The 20,471-nt window shown below is 56.8% G+C and overlaps 1 protein-coding gene across 4 annotated transcripts; it reads left to right on the top strand.

Annotated features, from left to right (window-relative positions):
* The first annotated feature begins 534 nt into the window (after positions 1–534).
* Positions 535–20,015, top strand: TMEM9 (transmembrane protein 9). Of its 4 annotated transcripts, none has more exons than XM_047705208.1 (6): positions 535–652; positions 1,152–1,253; positions 2,367–2,458; positions 8,001–8,109; positions 10,467–10,598; positions 18,982–20,015. In XM_047705208.1, the coding sequence occupies exons 2-6, from the start codon at positions 1,188–1,190 to the stop codon at positions 19,132–19,134; spliced, it is 552 nt and encodes a 183-aa protein (XP_047561164.1). In that variant the 5' UTR covers positions 535–652; positions 1,152–1,187; the 3' UTR covers positions 19,135–20,015. The 4 variants fall into 4 exon arrangements, with proteins under 4 accessions (XP_047561164.1, XP_047561163.1, XP_047561165.1 ...); XM_047705207.1 differs by having other exon boundaries at positions 1,152–1,262; XM_047705209.1 differs by lacking the exon at positions 535–652 and adding an exon at positions 682–738.
* Positions 20,016–20,471: the final 456 nt, after the last annotated feature.

Genomic DNA, 20,471 nt, shown 5'->3' with positions numbered 1-20,471 from the left:
CCCCATGCCAGCCTTGCACACCTCGCCCCAGTCCTCCAGGTCCAGATAGCATTCAGGGGCAGGGAGACCAGGTAAGCAGCAGCTGAACCCGCTCCTAGCAGGCCCAGCGCACCACCTCATTGCCACCCCTGGTTTCCTTCTCTGGGCGCTAAGTGAGGGGAGAGCAGAGGTGGGGCCTAGTTAAAGTCCTCTGCAGCAAAGATCTGCATCCCTAACTAACATTTCCAAATTGGGAGCGAGGACAAAGCCCTTTACTGGGTTTTTAAGGTTATCGTTGTCGTTACTAGCTTATTGTGTATAAAGTGCTTTCTCTTTATAAAACAACACGATGAAACACACTTAGCCCCTCTCCGGACCCCCGAGTTGTGTAATACGAGAAGCGGCGGAGCACTGCTGTGGGGGTTTTACAGGCCTCACAAAGGCAAGACCCTTTCTTGTTTCCGTCTGGAAGATTGACGCTCCCTTTTCTTGTTTGGTCGGGTTTGAGAAATGCCTTCCTCTCCCTTGCGCGGGAGCCTCCAAGCCCAGGCGAAGGTGGGCCTTGTTACCTTGGCGATAGCGAGGTTGGGCTGAGAGGCCGCTTCGGCAGCCAATAGAGGCTGGGAAGGGGCGGGACCAGCTGGATCTTCTGCGGCTGCGGCGGGGCTCGCAGGTTAGCGGACTGGGCGTGGGGGGGTGGGGTACGGGGGTCCCGGGGGCACGCGGGGGGTCCCAGGCCGGCCCGAGACCCTTGATTAGGTGGGCACTGGCTATGGCGGTCGGATCAGGGCTCCCAGCCTGTACCCCGAAAGTTTTCATCGGGCCTTGAGTGGGGAGGAGCTGCTGGGCGAGCGGGCGGGCGGAGGCGGAGATGGCGGAGGGCGGTGGAACGCGCCGCGAGGGTCAGAGCAGGGCCTGGTCCTAGGAACACGAGGCCCCCGGCGGCCGTGGTCCTGGGAGGCCCCCTCTTCCCAGGCGCTCCAGGTGGACGATGGAGAACCGGAGACTTGGGGAGGAAAGGCAGTATTTGGCCACAGGGTTTTAGGAGGCCCTGGAATGCTGAATCCAGCCCCTCACTCCATTCCAACCTCCCGGCGGGAGGGCTCAAGGGCCGAGAGTGCCGGGTATGGTGTGGCCGCCTTCCCCTTCCCGACTTCCTGTCTCTTATGCAGGTGTCCGGTCTGGCTGGCCTCCCAAGCCCGATCAGCATGAAGCTCCTATGTTTGGTGGCCGTGGTCGGGTGCTTGCTGTTGCCCCCAGCGCAAGCCAACAAGGTGAGGGAGGTGAGCCAGCAGCACCTCCTGCGCGACCACCGTGCCTGAGGACAGGGCCTTCCCCCCCCCCCCCCGCCCCCAGAGGGGGCTGCTGCTCTGGCTCTGTCCCTCAGTCATCAGAGGACCATAGGTTCGGGAGTGTTCTCGCGGGTGCCAGACCGCAGGCCTTTGTAAGGGTGGAGTGAGGGGAGAGGGGTGGAGCCCAGAGCAAGGGTTCTGGATCAGACCAAACCTAGGTGGGATCCCAGCGAAGGAATTTGTGTTTGGAGGAGTTACCTAAGTTCCCCACACCTTCCTTTGCCCCTGGATAAAATCGGGGTGGTTATAATGTCTACTGGTCTACTTAAGGAGAGCCAAGTAATATAGTTTGTGGAAATGCTCCTTCAATGTGAAGTCCTACACAGCTGGGAGTTTCTGTTACAGGGAGGGTGACCAACCTAAGTGCTGGGACTCCTGAGAAATTTCCATTCTTTAGGGGTAAATGACCCGGAACTGGCCTTGGGTAGCTCTGTGGAATTTAAAATTCTGAAGGTAACCAAGGTTTTAAGTAAGGTTGAGTCTGAGGGTTTGCTTCCAGCCCCTCTGGGGGAATTCCTGATTGGAATGAAAGTATTTTGGTGGTGTCTTATACCCATTTCAGAGAGGAGGAATTTTCTAAGGGGTTGCTTGGGTATTCCCATGGAAATGATCCACTTTTTGTGTACCCCTGACCTTTACCTCCCCCCAGTCCCAAGCTCCGTAGTTGGAGATGGGATGGTGGTTGGGAAGGGGCTCACCTTTGCTGGACCAAGATGCACACAGCAGGTGTGGGGCCCGGTGTAGAGGGCTGTCACTTCCCTTGCCACACGCACATCCCCTGCTCTCAAGCACCCTGCTAGGGAATGGCATCCCTAGGCAGCTTTCTGTGAGTCTCATTTGCCACCTGGACAGTTTCTGTCTTGAGGGTCCTATGATACTAGCATCCTTTTTGCAGAAGTCCTTCCTTTCTGAACTTGGAGATGGGAGAGGTCAAGAGCATTTACATATGGAACAGGGAACTCAAAGTTGAAAGTCTTGCTAGAACCAGAAGCCAGGGACCCTGCCTACCTGCCTACCATGCACTTTCTCTTCCAGAGCTCTGAAGACATCCGTTGCAAATGCATCTGTCCGCCATACAGAAACATCAGTGGGCACATTTACAACCAGAATGTGTCACAGAAGGACTGGTAAGGCTCCATACAGATGGGCTCATGGTTGCTACCACTAGTTGAAGTTACAAGTGTTTAGTGGGATTCTTGGATCCCTGGAGGATAAGCTTGCTCCTTCATTCCCACGAGAGCATACAATGGACTGTTTTGTCCATGGTCACACAGCCAGTTGGGAACAGGACCCAGTTGTCTTGAATTCTAGCTGAGGGGTTCCTGATCAGAGAAGTGGATTTTGTTATTTTGCTTTGACTTGGGTGTTTCTTAGTAATGCAAAATGGTAACAGAAATTGGGCGAGGTAAATAGCATGCCCACATGCATAGGACCTTTGGTGTACTTTTGCAAAGCTCTGTTACGTGTGTTATTCTGTACCAGTGTCATTAATGCCTTGTAAGGTAGATGGGATAGACTGGGATAGGTAGTGTTTCCTTTTTATAATTGCAGAGACTAAAACTCAGAGAGGAAATTTCAGTTATACTTCTGGAGTCCTGAATTCATTTCTGGATGCTTCTCTTTAAAATGGAGAAAAAGAAGCTCAGATTCTTTCAGAGAAAGGAGACCAGCTTGGGGAAAGGAAGTTTCAGCACCATATCCTAGAAGGAGTGGCTTAAGGGAGGCTTGAAGAAGAAAGGGCTTGGAGACATCTGGTGGCTGACAAAGACCAGGAGCGGTGTTGGCATGCTCTGGGAAGTGGGGCGCATGGCAGTGGGCATCAGTTCTGTTCAATGTGGTTTTTTAGTGTAGAATTGGAGCCAGTAGAAACAGCTTCAGGGGTAGCTTCAGGGAAACAGATTTAAGTGTGAGGTGAGAAAGTGTTTCTAATCCAGGCTATTTTAAGAGCTGGGAAGCCCCATCCTTGGAGGGATCTGAGCACAGATGGGGTGATTCTTTGCTAAGGGCACTGTGGAAGGGATTCACATCACAGAGAGGGGGCGTCCCAGTCAGGTTCCCTGCTTGGTTGTGCGTTAATATCAGGTGGGCTTTGAGGAGATACAGATTCCCAGCACCACCTGCCCCCAAGATTGGGGGTTTCGTTGTTTTCTTTCTTCTCAGGTTTATTGAGATCCATTAGACATAGCACTGTAAGTTTAAGGTGTACAACTTGATGGTCTGATGGACATACGTATGGTGAAATGTTACTACGGTAAGGTTAGTGATTACCTCTGTCACCTCCAATAATTACTGCGTGCATGTGTGCATGTGTGCACGCGCATGTGTGGTGAGAACATTTAAGATCTGCTCTTTTCAGTTTCAAGTATATGATATGGTGTTAATTATGGTTTCCCTGCTGTACATTCAATCCCCTCCCCCTACGATTTGAATTCAGGAAATATCAGGGAGCAGGAGTAACATTTTCTTAAAGTTCCTTAGGTGGTTATGGGGTTGGTTCAGCACAGCCTTTGGGAAATTGGAACTTCTCCAATTCTGAGATAGTCAGTGATTTTCCGAGAGGCAGACTGGCTAGACGTGTGGACTCGGGATCTGGCCTGCCTGGCTTCAAATCCAGGTTGGCCCCTTGTTCATCGTGTGACAGGTGACTTCTTGATGTCCAGTGTACCTCAGTTTCCTCATCTGTAAGATGGATGGCAGTATTTTGAGTACTGAGAGAGTGTGTGTGTGTGTGTGTGTGTGCGCGTGCGCGCACTCGCGCGCTTGTACATGCCTGTGTCATTAGAGCACTTAGGACAATGTCTGGCACATAGTAAGTGCTGTATAAATGTTAGCTAATATTAATATATATTATCAGGCCTTGTTAGAGGTCACACAGATACTCATCATAAGACAGCCCAGCCCCAGAAAACTGGAGCTGCTCGCACAGCAGACTGTTTGCGTCTTGTTTGCCTGTCCTGATGGATTCACAAAGCCCTAAGACGTGAAGTCTTGGAAGGAGACCCTGTGACCTCCTTGTATGTTGCAGTTATAGCTCAAATGACACGAGTAAATAAATTGAGAGACTGTCTGAGCCCCACAGCAGATAGTAAGGCTGCCTCCCAGAGGCAACAGCAGATTTTAGTAGCCCTGTCTCTGGCCCCGGGGGATAGTATGGCCTGTAAACCCAGGCTTGGATGCCCGAGAGAAGGGAGTGCTGTCCAGATCTCTCAGGCTAGAGTTTATTTTCTAATCCTTACAAGTCAGAATCAGGGGATTCCCCCAAAGAACAATCTTCAATTGAGAACTTGGAGACAGTTCCATTAAGGATAGTAGGTAGAAACTGAGCCTGGGCAGGATTCTAGGACCCAGTGACAACATTGGTGACATCCCTGTAGCGGTGGGGTAGGGCTTGACCTGTGGTCTTCCAGCCCCCTGGCATGGGCCAGAAGAGACCAGTCTTCAGGTCTCTGCCACTGTCACTGCTCTGCTTCACTTGGGTCCATGGCTGGGAGAATACTTGCACCCTGTGTTGTGGAGAGCGAAGCCAGAACTGTCTGAGCTGTGGGCTTCACAGGTGACCTCATTTACGTTCCCGCGTTGCTGGTGTTCTACTGTCTAGTGCTGGGAGTTTATAACCACCCCTGCAGGAGGGCAGAAACCCTAACAGTGATGCTCTGTTGGTGGGTCTGCCCAGGAGAGACGTGGCAGAGGCATCCCAGAGTGGGAAGGAACCAAGTAGGTTAGTTCAGTGTCTTTCTGACTTATAGAGATCAAACCTTTCTAGAGACAATCTGCATTGGAAACATAATATGTGAAACAAAATCAGACCTGGCACTGAGAGAGACCGGTCCCTCAGCCCCTCCGTCCACCGCCTTCTTGCCCAGTGGCTCCTGCGGTACCTGAGGGAACACAGCCTGAAAGGCATTGATGAGTTCAGCCTCCGTTTGTAAAGGAGGAAATGGGGACCCAGTGAGTATAAGTAAATTTCTTGCCATCACAGAAGACGTGGCGGAGCAGAGAATTAAACCCAGTTTATCTTTCTCTGTAGACCTTGTCCTTAATGTCCTCTGACCAGTCCTTGAAGTCTTTCGGTACCACTGATCCCCCGGAAGGTAAATGAAATCCTTAGAGAGCAAGATCATGTGTAGGGTTTTACCGACTTGCAAGAGGCCAGAGACAGCAGAAAGATTTCAGCTTTCCATTTACTGTTCCCCGAACCCTTTTACAGCCTATTTCTATAACAGGATTCCAGTTTGAAGAACCTGGGTTCACTCCTCCCAGCTGCCGCTGCCACCCCACCTGGCTTGCCCTTGGGGAGTGCACTGCAGCAGTGGAGTGGCCTTCCAGACCAGAACCCCGTGTGGCTCAGAAAGGGAGGCATCTGGTCCTCAGAAGGCTTACAGGGACTTCCTGGAGAACAGAAGGTCCCAGCAGTGATCATCAGTGCTGTACATGAACCTGGCCTTGTCCATCAGCTCCTCCCAGAGGGGCAGCCTGCAGGGTCTAGAAATGCTGCAGTTAGTTACATAGGAGACCCACTCACGCAGCAGGGAGTGATGTGTTAAAGTTGTTATCCAGAGGTGGAACTGGAATCATCAGGGGTTTAGAGGAAATCATGGGTGCTACATACTGGACTTTTAAGGGGAACAGAGGCTTTTAGAGGACATCTCATTTTTATTTCCACACCTGATCTTCACATCACTTGTCTTTGATGCTTCTGCCAGCAACCCAGCCTGAGTCTGGAAGGACCCTGGGATAGCTCAGAACAGGCATGGTTGTTTGCAGAGACCTGAAGGACCTATTATGCGGTGCTGTTAACTGTAGTCACCTGGCTGTACATTCGACCTGCTGACCACAGGTCAAGGCCCCCGGCCACCACCAACTACAGGGGTGTTGCCAGTGTTGTCGCTGGGGCCTAGAATCCTGCCCAGCCTCAGTTTCCACCTACTACCCTTAATGGAACCATCTCCAGGTTCTCCCCACTGACCCTTGCAGGATTCCTGTCAGAGCTGGAAGGGCCCTAAAGGTCATCTGGTGCAACCCCTGCAACCCGGAGAGGAGGACATAGGCGCAGAGCCCCAGACCTGTCTGTCCTTTGCAGTGTGATGCCTGGTTTGCCTCTGCGAACCTCTGAGAGTGTGGTTGACTCGCGCCAGTGGTAATGGTCAAGGTGCATTCTTGAGGTCATTTGCTTACTGTGGTCTTGAACCGTACCTGTTGAAACCCACTGATCTGAAGAAGGCCGGGACCGATCGAGAGGCCCAACTAAAGAGCTGAGCACAGACACAGGCCCCCTGAGACAGAGTGTCACATGGAAGGATGAGCCGAGGATCGGGATTTGGGTCCTGACCTCATTGTGGTGGCAATGCCACTTTGCCTTCCTGAGCTCACTTCCCTCTTTCTAAATGTGGGGCTTACCTTGGTTGGGAGCACTGTTCGGTAAAGGTGGGCTAAGTGGCCGTGCCCTCAGAACACCCTTGGCAGTAGCTTGCTCACTGGGCCTCCTCCCCGAGCCCTGCTCTGCCAGCCCTGCGCTGGGTGCTGAGGCCTCTGGCCTCAAGGAACTTAGCATCTCCCCAGGGAGACCGTACAAATAAGGGTGGGATGACAGCACAGTTCGGTCAGTGCTGTGACAGGATGAGCATGGGGAGCTGGCCGCTGTGGGGAGAGGTCAGATCTCGGCTGGATCTTGAAGGACGGGACGTATAGGGATTCAGAGCGTGGGAAGGGGAGGTGGCAAAGCCACGGATTCCGGCAGGAGGCAGGAGACATGTCAAGGAGAGGAACATGGCTCATTCAGAGAAGAGTCCAGATCAGCAGAGCTGGAGGAGGGGGTGTGGGGTGAGGAGTGGCAGGGATGGTAGGGAGGGAGGAGATGGAGCCGTGGGCGCCCCAGGGGGAGCAGTTCAGTTGGCCTCAGCCTGGAGGCCCTGTGGAGGCCTTGACCAGATTTAGACTTTAAGCGGGGGTGACGTGACGGGAGTTTCGTTTGCTCACACCGCTCAGCTGCCGGGTGAAGAAGGTGATACAGGCGCAGGGCCAGATGAGAGGCGTGAAGGCGGTGGGGAGTCTGGGGCATTGGTCCGAGGACAGAACGATGAGACCTTGAGCTAAGACAGGACAGTGGGAGCCAATAGAGAAGGTGGGTCTTAGGAATTTTTAAGGAGGTAAAATCACGGGCATTTGGTGGATTCATAGGTGAGGGAGAACGGAGTGTCAGAGGTGGTTGCCAGTTTGGGCTTGGTCAGCGGAGTGGATGGTCGGGGTACTCTGTGCCATTGGGGACATAGCCCCGGGAGCTGGGCCGGAGCGATGGAAGGGTGGCTGGGGAGTATGAGGCCCCTGTGGGCCGTCTCTGTGGTGCCTGGTGGGCAGCTGGACGGAAGGGTGCCAGGGGGTGGTCCTGAGTAGGGATTCCAGTCTCTGACTCCACTCGAGGCCTCCCCAGCTCTGACTTGGAGATCTTGGGACTGGGTGAGCCCACGTGGAGTGGGCAGAGCACAGCATGGGACACAAAGGCAGCTGAGGGCGGCAGGTCCGCATGTAAGTGCACTTCTGAGAGCTGGTTCGGGTGGGCTGGTGGGTTGGGAACAGGGTTGGGAAGGGGGTTTTCACCTGGGCCTCCCCTCCCCTCCCGGGCTGCCGGCTGCTGGTGGCCCTGCTTCCACCACCCCGTCTGTCTCTTTCCAGCAACTGCCTGCACGTGGTGGAGCCCATGCCGGTGCCCGGCCATGACGTGGAGGCCTACTGCCTGCTGTGTGAGTGCAAGTACGAGGAGCGGAGCACCACCACCATCAAGGTAGCCCAGGGCTCGGGGCACGGGCCGTCCCACTCCCTAGCTGCCCGGCACCCTCAGTCTTTTCCTGTATCCTGGAACGTTCCAGTTGGCTGTGGGTCTGGCTTCTGGACTGGCTTGTCACAGACACAGGGGCCTGCTTCCCACACCTGCTTGGAGTCAGCTCTGTCCTCAGACATCTGTCCAGTGGCTCCTGTTACATGGGGGGCTGGGAACCTGGGAGCGGCGCTTCATGTCAGTTTTTTCCTCCTGTTCTTTCTGATTTCCCCCTTCTCTCTTCAATTCATTCAGTAAGCCTCTTTCGGTGCCTTTATGTTCCGGGCAACATGCCAGATGCCGCTAAAAGAGCAGTAAGGCCGCCCTCCCAGAACACCCCATCTAACTGAGCTTCCAGAATGGCCTCAGTCTCCCGAAAAGCTCCCCGAGAGCTGTGCACCAGGGCAAGGTGTCCACATGGTGGGACCTGGGCAGGAAGGGCTTCGGCCCCGAACCTCGTTCTTTCAGGCTGTTGGGTGAATTTGGGAGAGAAGCAGTAGACATGACCACAGTAGCGAGTGAGGGTGGGGAGCTTGTCCTTTCCTCTGCCTCTGGGCGGGCTCCACGGGACCATGGAAAGTGCTAGCAGAAGCTCATCCACCCAGAGCCTCCCCCGGGGTCTCCTAGTCTGGGTTCTAACTCCTGAGCCAGGTGCCACGTACTGATAACTTGAGCTCTTCCTGGCCAGGTTTTCAATTTACTTCTGCTGGTTCTATGGAGAGTTTAAAAATAGCATCCAGAAGGGAATTGAGGAGTTTAAGGCACTGCCTAATCCCTCAGGTTTCTCCTTCTGAGGCTCAGGAAGGGAGGTGATGCTCCCTGCTATTGTCCTGCCCAGACCAGGGAGCTGGCAGCTCCTTCCTTGTCTTGCGGTCCTCTGTGTTCTTGCCTTTCTAATGGGAAGCACCTGCCTGTCCCCCACCTCTCAGTCTTCACCTCATCAAGCTGTGCAGACTCAACTCTTTTTATCTTCCCTCCTGAGCCAGTCCCTCCTGGGGCGTCTTTCTCCTGCTCTGAACATGCTCCAGGGCCCACCCTCTGGGGACCAGATGGCTGAGACTGAATGCTGAGCCAAGTGTCGCCTCTCCCTGTTTGGCAGAAAGGGACTTCCCAATACAGGGACCTCAGCAGACACACCTCCTGATCCCCCAGGTTTCCCTCCAGTCCTCCTCCCTACGAGCCCCCACCATCCCCTAGCTTCAGCCTGCTAGAGACTCCCTTCCCCTTGCCCTTCTCAGGGTACTGGCAAGAGGTCTGACCTCGCCCTATTTAAAGAGGTGTGAACACGGAAGCCCCAGTCAGGAAGCTGGTGCAGTTGACCTTGACCTTTGAGCTGAGCTTTGACCTGAAAGTCCCAGGGTTTTTCTCTTCCTTTTATCGCTCATCACAGTCCCTTTGGGGCCAAGGCTGAAGTCACAAGCCAGTGATGGCCAGGTGTTGTGGAAGTAGAGAAAGCATATGAGCCAGAGTTAGTAAATCTGAGTTCAGGTTTAAAAACCTCTACCATTTGCTGACCTTGGGACCTAGGCTCCTGGTTCTCAGGCGAGTACTGGCCGCTCAATGGACACTTGGATACGAGCAAAGGTGCTTCTTTGGTCTCAGTAACAGGTGTATTCGTGATGCCACTGTAGGGGCTGTGGCGCTGAATGTCTTGGAGAGTTCTGTCTTAAGTGCCCAGAGCACCACACTGGGAAGCACTGAATTCGCCTCACTGACTCTGTCTTTTCTGTGAAATGGAAGTTACTCCAGCTTGTGGGACTCCACGTATGGAAGAGGTTTGCCACTCTGCTACTGCCTGTCACCTCCATCCAGGACCTCCAGCCTTTAGGGCACACCTTCTTGCCAGCCTGTCCCCCTCTGCCCATGGGTGTGTCCTCTCAGGACTGGAGCTCCCCACCCCATCCTGCTCCTGGCAGTGGGGAGTGAGCCCCCATGCCCTGGGGCTTGGTCTCAGGCCTCTCCCCCAGCGGGTACTTTCCTGTTCTTACTTTGTGTCCCTTTGCTTTCCCCCCTTCCTTAGAGATAGCCATGTAGGCCCCATTTCTGCACTCCCCATCCCAGGAGCATCTTGGGGTGTCAGGATCCAGATGCCTTCCTTCATGATCTATTTTTATGTCCGCTGTTCTTGTGGGATCCTCTCAGTTTAGGGCAGAGCTGATAAATATGTGAAATAGGGCACCCCATCCCTTCTTTCTTTGCCTCCAAGCCCACAGCCTCCAGGACCTTCCCCAGTGTGGCACTCGAGACAGCCACTGTCCCTGAATGCGTGTGGCCACCCTGGCCCAGGGCGTTGGTTCACAGGGCAAGCTGGCTCTCTCCCTTAGGTCATCATTGTCATCTACCTGTCAGTGGTGGGGGCCCTCTTGCTCTACATGGCCTTCCTGATGCTGGTGGACCCTCTCATTCGGAAGCCGGATGCGTACACTGAGCAGCTGCATAATGAGGAAGAGAATGAGGTAACCGGGTTTCTGGGTGCTGGGGCCCTGCCAGTCCCTCTGCCCACACACAAGGGAGTCCTGGGCTCCAAGCCTGCAGGTCCCCAGGGCAGAACCACAGTAGCATCGTGGAGGCCCATGCGGGGATCTGTGGCCCTCACCCCCACCATGCTCCAGTTGGCTCTTCTCCTGTTCAGTATCCTACACGTCACCCAGACTCCAGAGTTTTCCTCAGCAGGGAACGGATGAAGCAGGACATGGTCCTGCAGTGTTGCTGATGTCTGGCATCAGCCTCCATGGATACGTGGGGGGAGCCCTCTGTCCCTGTCATGCTGCCTTTCCAGGCTGAGGGGAGACAGACCGAGCTGGGCCAGTCACGCGTAGACAACCATATCCTGGGTGCTCAGACACTGGTGTTGAGTCGGTAGACATGGAGAGGGCAGGTTTGTTCTGTAGGGACTCCGTGGACGTCTGTTGAGCGCCTGCTTGAGGCAGAGTGCAGCCTGGGTGCCTTAAGGGAAAAGCCGGACTTTAAGGGCCAATAAGGAGTAAGGTCGACAGTGGTGCTAAGGTGCTTGAGGAATCTGGAGCATTTCGAGGCTAAGGTAGGCATGTAGGAGTAGTGGCCAACAGAGCCGGCCAGATTAGACCAGATTATTACTGGTCTCGAATGTCAGGCTGAGGAGTTCAGTGCGATTAGATAAAGAAGGTGGGGACCGATTGACTCTATCTAGGCCACCTGCAAATGCCTCAGGTCAGGGTTGCTGGGGGTCAGGCCAGGCCCGGCTAGCAGCCACTGTCACCCTCCTCCATCTGTCCCCAGGTTGAGGGGTTACAGGTGCCCTGCAGAGGAGGCCCTCGGTGGGACCAGGGAGGGGGGCGGTGGTGAATGGCTCTTGTTGGGAGCGAGAGGCGGTGTGCGTGCGCAGCTGGCCTGGCAGGGGTGCGATGAGCGGGCTGTGTGCCGCGTCCTCACCCTGTGTGCCCGGAGCTGTCCCCTTGTGGGACCACACAGCCCCCACAGTGGCCTCAGAGCGGAGGTACCCAGAGGCAGGGCAGGCCTCACTGTCCCGCTGCCCTGAGGACGGGCTCTGGGCAGTTGGGGAAAGCACCGAGCAATCTGTCAGCACCGACCGTAGTGCCTGCCTGCTGCGAGAAGATGCTGTGTGTCTCCAGGCTGAGGGATGGAGTGCGCGAACCTGCACACGTACAGCGGGGCTGATAGGGTGATGCATCTCAGCCACGTCCTGGGAGAATAAGTTGAAGCAACTGAGGCATGTTTAGCTTGAAAAAAAACCAAACCAAACTCCAGGAGGTTCATGATAGCAGCCTTCCGACTTGGTGGGAGAGAGCTTAGTCTTACCTCAATACAGCCAAGGGTACAAGGACCCACAGTTGGGAGCTAAGAGGGAGATTTAACAAGAGTCTTAGTGACTCCTTCTTAGTGACACAGTTAGCTTAGTGCCACTTAGTGACACAGTTGATGATGGGTTGGGTGGGCGAGTGTTTGGGGTCACTGGAAACCACCAGGCATCAGCTGAACTCACAGTTTAGACATGTCAAGCACGGGATTGGATATGGGGAAGGTCGGGTCTCCCACTGAGAGGGTCCTGGGCTCAGATCTCCGTGTGCAGCCACTGGGTGTCGTGGGTCTGGGCCGGCACAAGCAGGAGAACGCGGCTGGCGAGGAGAGAGGCCGGGCCGTCCCATGGGCTCTGTTGCTCGTCCTGGGTGTGTGGCCGGACTGTTCCTGGCCTGCCCCCAGTCACCTGCTGATGCGAGTTTGGCCAGAGCGGGAGCAGGGAGGATGGGCCTCACCCCTTGGAGCTGGGGCCTGGGGGGTTGGCGCTGGCAGTTGGGTGGTCTGTGTTCAAGAGGAAACCTTGCGTGCCTACCTGGTTATTAACGTGTGGTAATAGCAGCTCTGATGGGGAGGAGCTTCGCTAATAACACTCAGCGATTAGGGGTAAGGTGGTAATTGCAGTCCTGGCCGGGGGAGTAATTGAGAGATGCGGCCCGTGATTACACAGCCCATGCTGCGATTGTTCTGGAATGCATGGCTCTTGGGCATGGCCTTGTTGTGTCTCCTGCCGTCCTGGATGTGGTGCCAGAGGGGAGGGCAGCCTGCCGTCTCTGGGTCTGGGCCCTGGCCCCTCTCCCCCAGGAAACTCTGAGGCTTAAGCCAGAGCTGCCTCTGTTTGTGTGAGGGGGCACTCAGGGGAGAGGAAGGGTTGGATGTGGCCATCCGGTTCTGAGAGTAGATCCCCAATCCAAGGGTGTCCATTCCCTGGGTGCAGACTTTGGCTGAGTAAGGAGGATTGTCCTACCAGGAAGTGCTCTCGGGCCTCATATCCTCAGGGCCTGCAGGGGTGGTGGGGGCACCATAGGCAGCTCAAGCCGAAGCTGGCAAGCCCATGCTACCCACTGTGGGGGAGACTCCCGCCCTGGGAGTGGGGGGCGATGACACCCCCTCACCTGCTACCCTGATGTTCTAGAAGGAAATAAAAGGTGTTGAGTTCTGATGCCCCTGACCTGAGGCACAGCCATCTCTGCACAAATAGCGGTGGGCGGGGCAGAGCACAGCTCCCCAGTACCTGGAGGTGATTAAGGGAACCCCTCGGGGCAGCTGTGAGTGGGGTCTGCCTGCCAGCTCAGCACCCTTAGCAAGCGTTCCCCCCCAGCACTTGGCCCAGCTCTCCATCCCCTCACGTCATGATTCCGTGCAGGGCCCCCACCATGGGCATCCCTAGGTCATCCCTCCCGGGGGTTCAGCAGATCCATTTTTCTCCCATGCATGGGGCTTCTCCTCTTCCCGCTGGCCCCTCAACTCCACTATGTGGGTTTATGGAGCTCAGGTGTGCCCTGGGGGGTTGAAGGCCCCAAGACAGAGCCCAAGCCAAGTGAATGAGCCGGGACGCGACGGGCAAGATCAGGATTCCAGCCGTGGCCATTGGGGAGAAAGTGAGGGGCTTGGGAGGCTCTTTATTAGACAGGGACTGGGGATTTCTTCTCTTCTGGTTAGTCTGGGAGGGAAGGCTTCCTGGCAGGGGGGTCTTCCAAGCCAGCTCAGAGGGGGCATAGGGAGAGTGACAGCTCAGCTGCTCTGGGGACACTAGGATTAATAGATCTCATCTCTGCAGAGACCCAGTGGCCCTAACCTTGGATGGTCGGGGGGGAACTCTGCTGACCCACCTGTCTCGGTGCACATGGGGCAGTGGGGTGGGCTGGGGGGCAAGGAGAGCAGGTCCCAAGGCCACCTGGCCAAACAGCGGTAGAGCCAGGGCTGAAGCTGTGTCTTTGGGGTATTAGTGGTCTGGACAGTGTTTCCCTTAAGAAGGAAGCGAGAAGGATGGGGTCTGCCCTGGGGTGTAAGGGATCTAGCGTTCACTCCAAAAAGAAGAAAGTTGGAATGGGACCTCTCAGGTTCTTTGGAAGTTTGCCCAGGCCCGTGTAGTGTAACTCAGTGACCTTGAGGAGGAAACTGTCCAGGCTCCCTTGCCCCTGCCCCACCCCCTACCCCAAATCTGGGATCCAATCAGACATGAGATCTGGGGATTGGACCACTTCCCAGGTTTGGGGGCCCTTGGCTCCATTCCCCCAAATCCTGTAGCCAAGAGCTCTCCTGCCCTGGGGCAAGAGGTCTGGAAGAGGAAGGGAGGCCTCCCCCGCAGCCCCAGCCCCAGCGCCGAGGAGGGAGATGAAAGCCTGTCGTGTTCCCTTTGAAAGTGCTGGCAGGCCTCAGTGGGCCCTGATTGCTGAGCGCTGCCTCCCCTGGGATTCCCGCAGCATTAGGCTTAATCCCCAGGCTCAGACACCCTTTGAAAGGAGGAAGCAAGCGTGTTTGCTGGGACAGAAACGGCAAACAGAGCTTTTTAGATGTACAGGTTTGGCCCTCTTTGAAGAGCGAGAAGTAAGGTTTTCCATGAGGCTCTCAGTGTGTCTGCTACTTGCAGCGTGGGCCCCTTGAGCTCTCAGGGGTCCTCAGAGCTCTCAGCTCTCAGGGCTGGGTACGGTTCTGCCCCCCCACTGCCGGGGTGAGAGGGATGTGTGGAGAACCCAAAGAATGGTGGTGGTAACCTGGGGTCATGACGGAGCCGGGGTGACTAGAAGGCTCAGGGCTTCCGGGACGGCCTTCCTTCCTGTCCAGGAGTGGTCGGGCAGCACTGTGTGCCGAGGGCCCTCTCCCTGGGAGGCTGGCAGAGAACCCTGAAGGAGACACTGATGGGGACAGTTCTCTGGGGACAGACAGAAGTATGTGTGATTCAGTAGCCATTTCTAGAGCGTCCAGTGGGAGGCTCCCAGCACCGTTGTCAGGAGCAGGGCTTTAGAACCACAGCTCTGGGTCTGACTCCGACTCTGCCGTTACTGGCCGTGGCGCGTAATCTCTGAGTGTGCCTTTCCCCATGTGGATTGGCTGTAGTTGTTCTCACCGCGCCTCACCGTGAGGATGTGTCTGCCAGCTTGACAGGTGTTTGTTCGTCCTTAAGAATGAGAGATTCGGTGGGGTCCGAACACATCAGCAGCGCGGTGGTTACTGGAGGGGAGGCCTGGCGCAGCTTGAGCAAAGGCTGGGAGGTGAGGGGCTGCCTTGTGGACCCGGGGGGCTGCGGGGGCATTGAGGCCGGGGGTATGTGCTTCAGCCAGAGCAGGGGCCAGGATGCTGTGCCCACACGGGTTTTATCTGTGGTCGCCGAGTCAGCAAGCAGGATGTCTGCGTGGGGACATGGCATTGTGGGCTGTCCTAGGAGGATGGCTGGCAGGTGTGGGAGTCAGAGCTCTGCAGCAGAGAAACAGTGGGATTTGGCTGCAGCAGGAAGGATTTGGATTAAACTTGGAAAACTGAGGGAGGCCATGTAGTCCCCTTTCAAGAGGGCTTTGTGCCCGGGCCATTCCGAGCTGTGTGAGCGGGTGAGTGACGGCGCTGCCTGTCCTGCCCCCTCCCGGGACTGGGGAGCGGTGGGGGCGCCTCTAAGTGGTGGTTCTTTCCCTCCGTGCCCTTGTCCGCAGCCCGGTGCTGGGTGCTGACTCGGAGGCAGTGCTCCTGCATGGGAAGGCCAGCTGTCCTCCGGGCCGTGTTGATGGTGTTCGTCAACTCTGGCCTGTGCACACTAGGATTTGGGGCCTCCCAGGCCCAGAGAGGAGGGTCCCCGATCCCCGGGGCCTTTAACCAGCGCTTTGTGCTTACTCTGCCCTCGTGGAAAGATACTGGCTTGCTTCTTTGTTTTTGCATGTTGGCTCCCTCCTAGGAGCCACCAGCCAAAGAAGCAGCCAGCAGAGTGCTGGGGCGAGAGAACACAGACATGGGTTCCAGCTCCCACTCAGCTGCCACAGGGCCATGTGACTGGGGCAGCGAGGGGACTGCTCTCCCGTGGCCTCAGCTTCCTTGTCTGCAGACGGGAGTAGTGCCACCCAGTCCCCCCTCGCCTGGCGTAATCCACGTCAAGTACGTAACAGAGCCCCTGGCACACAGTGACACTTGTCCTCACCATGCTATTCTGGTCCCTTTGGGCACCCCTTGACACCCTGTCAGGACCCAGGTGCCTTCCTCCCCTCCGAACGGCCCTCCTGCTGCCCTGTGTTGCCCGGAGCCCCCGCCTCAGAGGGAAGGGGCTCGACGAGGTGTGATTTCTCTCCGGCCTCCAGCTGCCGTTCTGCAGCAGAGCAGGCACAGATGAGGCCCCGCTCTGGGCTTCTCTAGAACAGACGTGGAAGCTTTAATACCTTTTAATCAGACTATTAGCAATGGAAACACGGAGCCTCTCAGCAGCAGCTTTCCCCCACTTAGGAGTGTTTGTTAGGACTTTACATGAAGGGGAAACAAATGACGCTGTGGTCATGCGGTGAGTTTCAGCGTGTTCCCTAATGCTCTGCTCTTGGCTTCCCCTGCCTTCCCCTCCTCAAGACGTTCTCTTGAGCTGCAGAGCCTACAAGGAGGAGCTGGGCTGGAGCAGGCCCATTCCTCCCGGCCTGCCTCCCGGGCTCACACCCTGGGGCTGCTCGTGGGACCCGGAGGGACAGGATGAGAGGTGGGGAGGGAGAGAAGCCCCTCGGGCCCCCGAGGCCAGGACAGCCAGGTCCCGGTGGGCCCACAGCTTCCCCAGGGGGACTGCAGTGCCCACCTCCCCTCCCCGGGCACCCAGAGGCTTGTCCTTGACCCCTCGTAGCTCCCAGCTGGTGCATCCGAACCAGGAAGGGACGGGATCGACAAGTGGTGCAGGGCCGTAGTCCTTCTTCAAAGGTTGCTCCATCGGGCAGTGGTCTGCCAGCATCTTCCCCTTCCTCCCACCTCGGAGACCCCAGAGCTGGCGTGTGGCGGGAGGAGCTGCTGCTGGGAACTGAGCGCGTGCTGTGTGCCGGGCGCCGCGAGACGCTCTCCTTGCAGGGCCTGCTGGAGAGGCAGCCCCAGCTGTCCCCATCCCACCGACAGGGAAACAGCTCTGAGAATGAGCTAGCTCGCCCGGGGTCCTGTTCCAGCAGCTGTGAGACCAAGATTCAGAGCCGGGTTGGTTGGATTCCACAGGTTAGCCCCTGAGCTGAAGTGCAGGGAGGAAGAAAACAAAACCTTTTCTTGAGCTCCTGCTCCGCGATGGCCAGTATCCTGAGAACTTGGTGTATATGATTTTATTTAATCTTGTACCCATCTTCTCATCCTAAACCATGTTTTTCAAAGTACGGGTCGCAAGCCGTTAGGTCATGAGATCAGTTGTGAGTCATAACCAGTGTTTTTTTAAAAACAAAGGAGAGCCTCATATCAGAATGCCTCATACTAATTGTCTCACAAAACTTCTCTATCCTGTGTGCGTATGTGTGTGCACACCCACGGGGTCATAGGGTGCGTGTCGCGCCTGCGGACAGTGCAGTCAGAAAAGTCTGGAAAGACTGGCTATATTAAATTGAAGCTTGGAGAAACAGTCACTTGTCCAGGGACCCAAAGCCGCCAGTTGGCTAAGGCTATCCTTCTGAGATGGGCCCCCAGGGGGGCTGGAGTAGGGTGGGATCTGAGGCTGGGAGAAGTTGGCCCCTGGGAGCCGAGCCCCAGAACCCAGGAGTCCCGACTCTGGGCTCAGTGCGCCCCCTGCCTGACGCTGTGGGCACCTGCGTGCTTGGTGTCGCTGGGCTCCTCAGCTCTGCGGGGCCCAGGAAACCTTCCTCTGGGCCCTGGACCTGGGCCCCCAGGGAGGCAGTGTCCCTCACGAGACAGTGACTCAGAGCTCTACGGCAACAGTGAACTATCTCCCAGCCTCACCCCTAGCTGGCCACCTCTGCAAGTGCCAGCTCTCTCTGCCTTCCCTACCTCTGCCTACCTCCCCCCCAGTGCTCCCCAGCCTGGCAGCTGCAGGCCGACAGAAGCTGTGCCAGCGCGCGGCATCAGAAGCAGAGTTGCATTTACTGGGCGGCTCTGGGCTTAGAGAGGTGTGCTAATCCCTTAAGAGATGTGTGGCAGGAGATGAGAGGCAGGGAGAGCGAGGGAGGAAATCCCCACGGGGGTGTGGGCCTGGCCCTCGGCTCTAATTCCCCCCAAAGATCAGGTTGGGGTCCTGCAGGAAATGCACGGGCTCTGGAGCTTCAGAGGCAGCGAGGTGGTAATTAGGGGAGCTGCTGCTTTTTACAACGCGAGAGGTTCCGAGAGCAGAGGAGAAGGGGCTCAGCAGGGCACACAGAGAAGGAGCTGAGCCACCCTAACCCCTCTCAGAGGAGAGGGGCCAGGGCAGGCTCTGGAATGGGAGTGCTGGGGTTGAGTTCCAACCCTGTCCGACTCCCTGAGTGACATCCCTTCTTTTAGCTGGGTGAAAGTCAGGGGCAGTGAGCTGGGTGTCCCAGCCACTGGTGGAACAGGTCCCATGCATACTCCTCGGTGGGCCCGTCTTCCCCACTGGCACGCATGTGCTCCCTGCCCAGGCAGCTGGGCCCAAGCCCCTTGGCCTCCCAGCTGTCCCTGGGCCGTGGCTGGCAGGATGGGGGAGTTCTGCAGCCTGCTGCCCTCGCTGGGGCACACTGGTGCATTTCCTGGAGCCACAAAGGGCATCAGGCTTCTGCGCTGACCCAATGAGGTCCCGAGTCCCAACAGTCAGTGTTCCTCCTGAGGGTCAGAGCCAGTGGGGTGCAGCCGGGGACCCAGCTTGAACTACAGCCGTGTGGTAACTGGAGCCCCAGATCATACTCCCAGAGCACCCCTGTTTCCCAGGGCCTGCCCTGCACATTCTCCAGACGCCGAGCCTGCCACTGGCCTGGTGTGTGGGGCAAGGCCCTCCAGTAGCACGCAGCTGGCGAGAAGGTCCAGCCTCCCAGTCTGGGGGGGCTCAGCCTCTGGGATTGCTCTAAAGACATTTTTTCCGAGTCAGGCTTCCGAGACCTGCCCTGGCTCACAGAGCTGACTCTTCTGTCCTTTTTCTTCCCGCTGCAGGATGCCCGTTCTGCGGCGGCTGCCACTGCCTCCCTGGGGGGCCCTCGCGCAAACACCGTCCTGGAGCGCGTGGAAGGCGCACAGCAGCGGTGGAAGCTGCAGGTGCAGGAGCAGCGGAAGACAGTCTTCGATCGGCACAAGATGCTCAGCTAGGTGGGCCGCTGAGCTTGGGCCAAGGCCAGAGGCCACGGCCAGCTTCCTGCGCTGGACGGAGCCAGAGTTCCCTTCCCCACCCCTTGGTGCTGCCCTTCCCGGGATTTCGCTTTAGAAGCCCGTGGCCTTTTGCCTTCTCCTCCCTCTCTTTAGAAAAGGTACAGTCAGCTGGTTGAATCTGGGAAGAGTGCTGGGGTCCCTGATCTTGGCTTTGCTGGCTCCAGCACCTGGGCCTGAGGGGACGGGGGTGGCAGGCCCTAACGGAGCAGCGACGTGTCAGGTGGCCTCAGGATTGGAGCAGTCTGTACCTCCTTACTTGCCCCACTGCTACTCCTCCAGCTCCAAATCTTGGGAATGTCCTTACCCTTTGCCCGATGGAGCTGGGTCCTCAAGAGCTCAGTGTGCGGGAGGAAAGCAGTCACCATGTGCTCCGTCTCCGCCGTGGGTCTTCTGGCCACCTTCCTCCCGACCCCGATACCTCAGCCCCAGCTCAGCCTGGTTCCAGCCCTCAGGACGGCTCTGATGGGACAGCTGACGCCACTGAGCTGCACTGTCTTCAGGGCACACCCAGACACTTGTCCCCACCCCCCACACACACGCTGTTCCACCAATGCACGGCAGTGCCGCTGCACCTTGCTCCTGTGGCCCCTGGCCCCTCACTCCCCACCCAGGAGGCCGGGCCGGGTCTGTGGTTGTTGAGCCGGACAGTCAGTGGGAGCATGCGACCAGGAGGCGGAGCAGTGGCTCTGAACACCACGGCTCCCGTCCTGGCACTGCCACTCCTCTCTGAATTTCATTGTACCAGTGCATGGAGAGAAACGTTTGTCCTTCCGTTGTCTGTAAACCAAGGAAGCCATCATTAAATTGTCTTATTTCTCTCACTTTCTGGATTTCAAGAGATCTAGAGAGCTGGGAGTGTTTCGCAGGTCATCTGATAACATGCTGTGTCCCGGAGAGGGGACAGAGAACCTGGTCCTTACTAGGTCTGGGCAGAGAAGCAGAGCCTAGACAGTCCTGGGGACAGTGGCAGGGCCCACAGTGGGCTCCTGCAGAGGCCCGGGGCTCACCAGGATTCCCGCTTGCTTGTCGGGTGGGGACCGCTCCTCCCAAGTTCTCTCCACTGACCCTGGGGAGCTGCCCTGAGAGCTGACTTGTATCTCACAATTGTGGGAGATTCCCCCTTAAACTCTGAACAGTGCCTGCTGTCACTGTCTTACAGGCCCAGTAAAAAGGGCTCCCCTCAAAATCCATACATCTTCCCTAATGAAAGCCCACGGCTCTTCAGAGGAGCAGGGCAGCCAGGAAAGCAGAACTGCCCGCGAGCAGCAAGCGTGCGC

The sequence above is a fragment of the Lutra lutra genome, chromosome 15 (genome assembly GCF_902655055.1).
Source record: "Lutra lutra chromosome 15, mLutLut1.2, whole genome shotgun sequence".
Taxonomy (NCBI): Eukaryota; Metazoa; Chordata; class Mammalia; order Carnivora; family Mustelidae; genus Lutra; species Lutra lutra.
This window is presented reverse-complemented; position numbering and strand designations above follow the sequence as displayed.